Source organism: Cannabis sativa, unplaced genomic scaffold (assembly GCF_029168945.1).
Source record: "Cannabis sativa cultivar Pink pepper isolate KNU-18-1 unplaced genomic scaffold, ASM2916894v1 Contig3, whole genome shotgun sequence".
Classification (NCBI taxonomy): domain Eukaryota; kingdom Viridiplantae; phylum Streptophyta; class Magnoliopsida; order Rosales; family Cannabaceae; genus Cannabis; species Cannabis sativa.
Window position 1 is genome coordinate 4,361,094 of NW_026870039.1, and position 2,023 is coordinate 4,363,116.

Consider the following 2,023-nt stretch of genomic DNA (forward strand, 5'->3'; position numbering starts at 1 on the left):
GCCAGACTCATGCACTCGCTTCAGAAAGACATGTTGAAACAGAAGGCCAACTACGAGAAGAAGCTGAGTTCGGATGTTCAGCACGAGTGCAAATACACAGCATATGGCTTCGCACCTGCAGTACAATATTGGGCGTACGAGGCCATTTTGGAGGTTGGGAAGAGGTATGGCACGAACCACGGGATTCGGTTCCCCAGGATGCTTAGCTGGACAACCAAAGGCGATATTGGGAAGAAAGACGTCAGCGCATTATTTTCTAGACGGGTATGATTTTCACTTATGTTCAGAATAATTATTTAACATAAATGCTTGTAATAAATGCTAAATGGTTTTATTTTGATATTTTTTGAACCATAAACAGAATCTTGAAGTGGTGAAGGGGCTACTTCCACGGACAGAGGAGGAGGCATTTGTGAGGACCATATCTTACGATGGTGTGGAGAACCTGGTTGATGATGTTGTGGATGACACAGAGGCTGAGGCAGGTAGTCAGGTACCAGAGACTCAGGTCCCAGACACTCAGGAAAGAGACACTCAGGTACCAATTTTTGGAACTTTTTTTTTATGTCTTTATTTTTTATTGTTTTTGTGTTGTGATATTTGTTACATTGTGGAATTATCGTATGCTTACCGTATTTTTTTGATATTTTTTAGGCCACTGGTTCAGAACCTCAGCCCAGTGCACCATCTTCATCAGGCGTTCGGGGTGCCGAGTACACTGATTTAGTGGCTCGGTTGGATAGGATCGAGGCTGACACTCAGGGTCTGTATGCTGCTCATGTCGAGCTGAAGAAGGCATACGAGACCAGCCATGTAGAGCTGAAGGGTGGTCAGAACGTAATTATGGAGCAGCTCAGACACATATTGGCCATGTTGAATCGTCCGCCAACGACAGCTTCAGCACCGGCGGCCCCAGCAGATCCATCTACCCCAGCACCAGCTGCTTCACCCCCAGTAGAAGAGGATGAGGTCTTCCCCGACGATTACGATCCTTATGAGGGAGCTCCAGCGACTCCGATCGAGGCACAACCTCTTATCCATGTACATGACACCGAGTCGCAGGGTGAGATTCTGTCCATAGAGGCACAACCTGCAGTGGTTAAGAGTCGGAAGAGGAAGAGAAAGCCTCCTGTATGGTTCGGTGACTATACGGAGATGAAGAGGAGACATAGGCCATCTTCGACTTTTGATCCCCTGGAGCCACCGGATGAGAAATTGTTAACCACTTTCCGAAAGTGGTGTGTTGGACTCATTCTGAACAACCGACTTCGGGATTTGAGAAGTGGTGATTACGGTCCAGGATTCTTTTGGATAATGCTCACACCAAAGGAATGGCTTACAGATGACGTAAGTAAAGTATTTTATAATATTACTTCACTTTACAACTTTATGTGCAATTAATATATTTTTTTGTCTAACTGACATTTCCCTTTATATGCAGCATATAGATGCAGCAATGCATATGCTGAGGAGGCGACGCACTGACTATCAACTGACATTTCCTCAGAAGGGTATCATTCTCTCCACATTCGTGACCGCCATGATGAGCAGTGCATGGACGAGCCACAAGGGTCCGAGGAAAAACTTTAAATGGGAGGATTATATCCTGGACTACTGCAGAGGGGCTCATAAGGTATTGTTTTAGTAAGATTTTAAATGTTAATTGTTTGGGAAGATTATTATGGTTTGTTAATTGTTTCGTTGTTCTCTGCAATTACAGTCCCAAGTCTTTGAGAGATGGAGGGGTAACGAGTTTATTTACTTCGTTCTGAACCTTCCCGAGGCAAGGCACTGGGTCACAGTTGAAGTCGACATAGAGCTGTGGAAAATTAATGTCTACGACTGTGATTCCAGCGTCTGTCATTGGACCGCCTTGGAACCCATCCTGAAGGTTTGGGCAGAACTGCTGCCCTCGCTAATCCTTGCAACCGGGGAATTTCCACATAACAACCAGATCATGGCGTTAGCTAACTGTGACATCACGGTGCTTCCAAAAATGCACGCGACTCGAGCCACTCACGAC

The 2,023-nt window shown here is 45.6% G+C and overlaps 1 protein-coding gene across 1 annotated transcript; it reads left to right on the top strand.

Moving 5' to 3' along the window:
• The first annotated feature begins 348 nt into the window (after window positions 1-348).
• On the top strand, window positions 349-2,023 carry LOC133033244 (uncharacterized). Its single transcript, XM_061107917.1, has 3 exons — window positions 349-538; window positions 655-1,633; window positions 1,721-2,023. The coding sequence occupies exon 2, from the start codon at window positions 844-846 to the stop codon at window positions 1,399-1,401; it is 558 nt and encodes a 185-aa protein (XP_060963900.1). The 5' UTR covers window positions 349-538; window positions 655-843; the 3' UTR covers window positions 1,402-1,633; window positions 1,721-2,023.

Excerpts from the sequence above, each read along its gene's own strand:
- LOC133033244 (XM_061107917.1), top strand. The coding sequence starts at position 844 with ATGGAGCAGCTCAGACACATATTGGCCATGTTGAATCGTCCGCCAACG.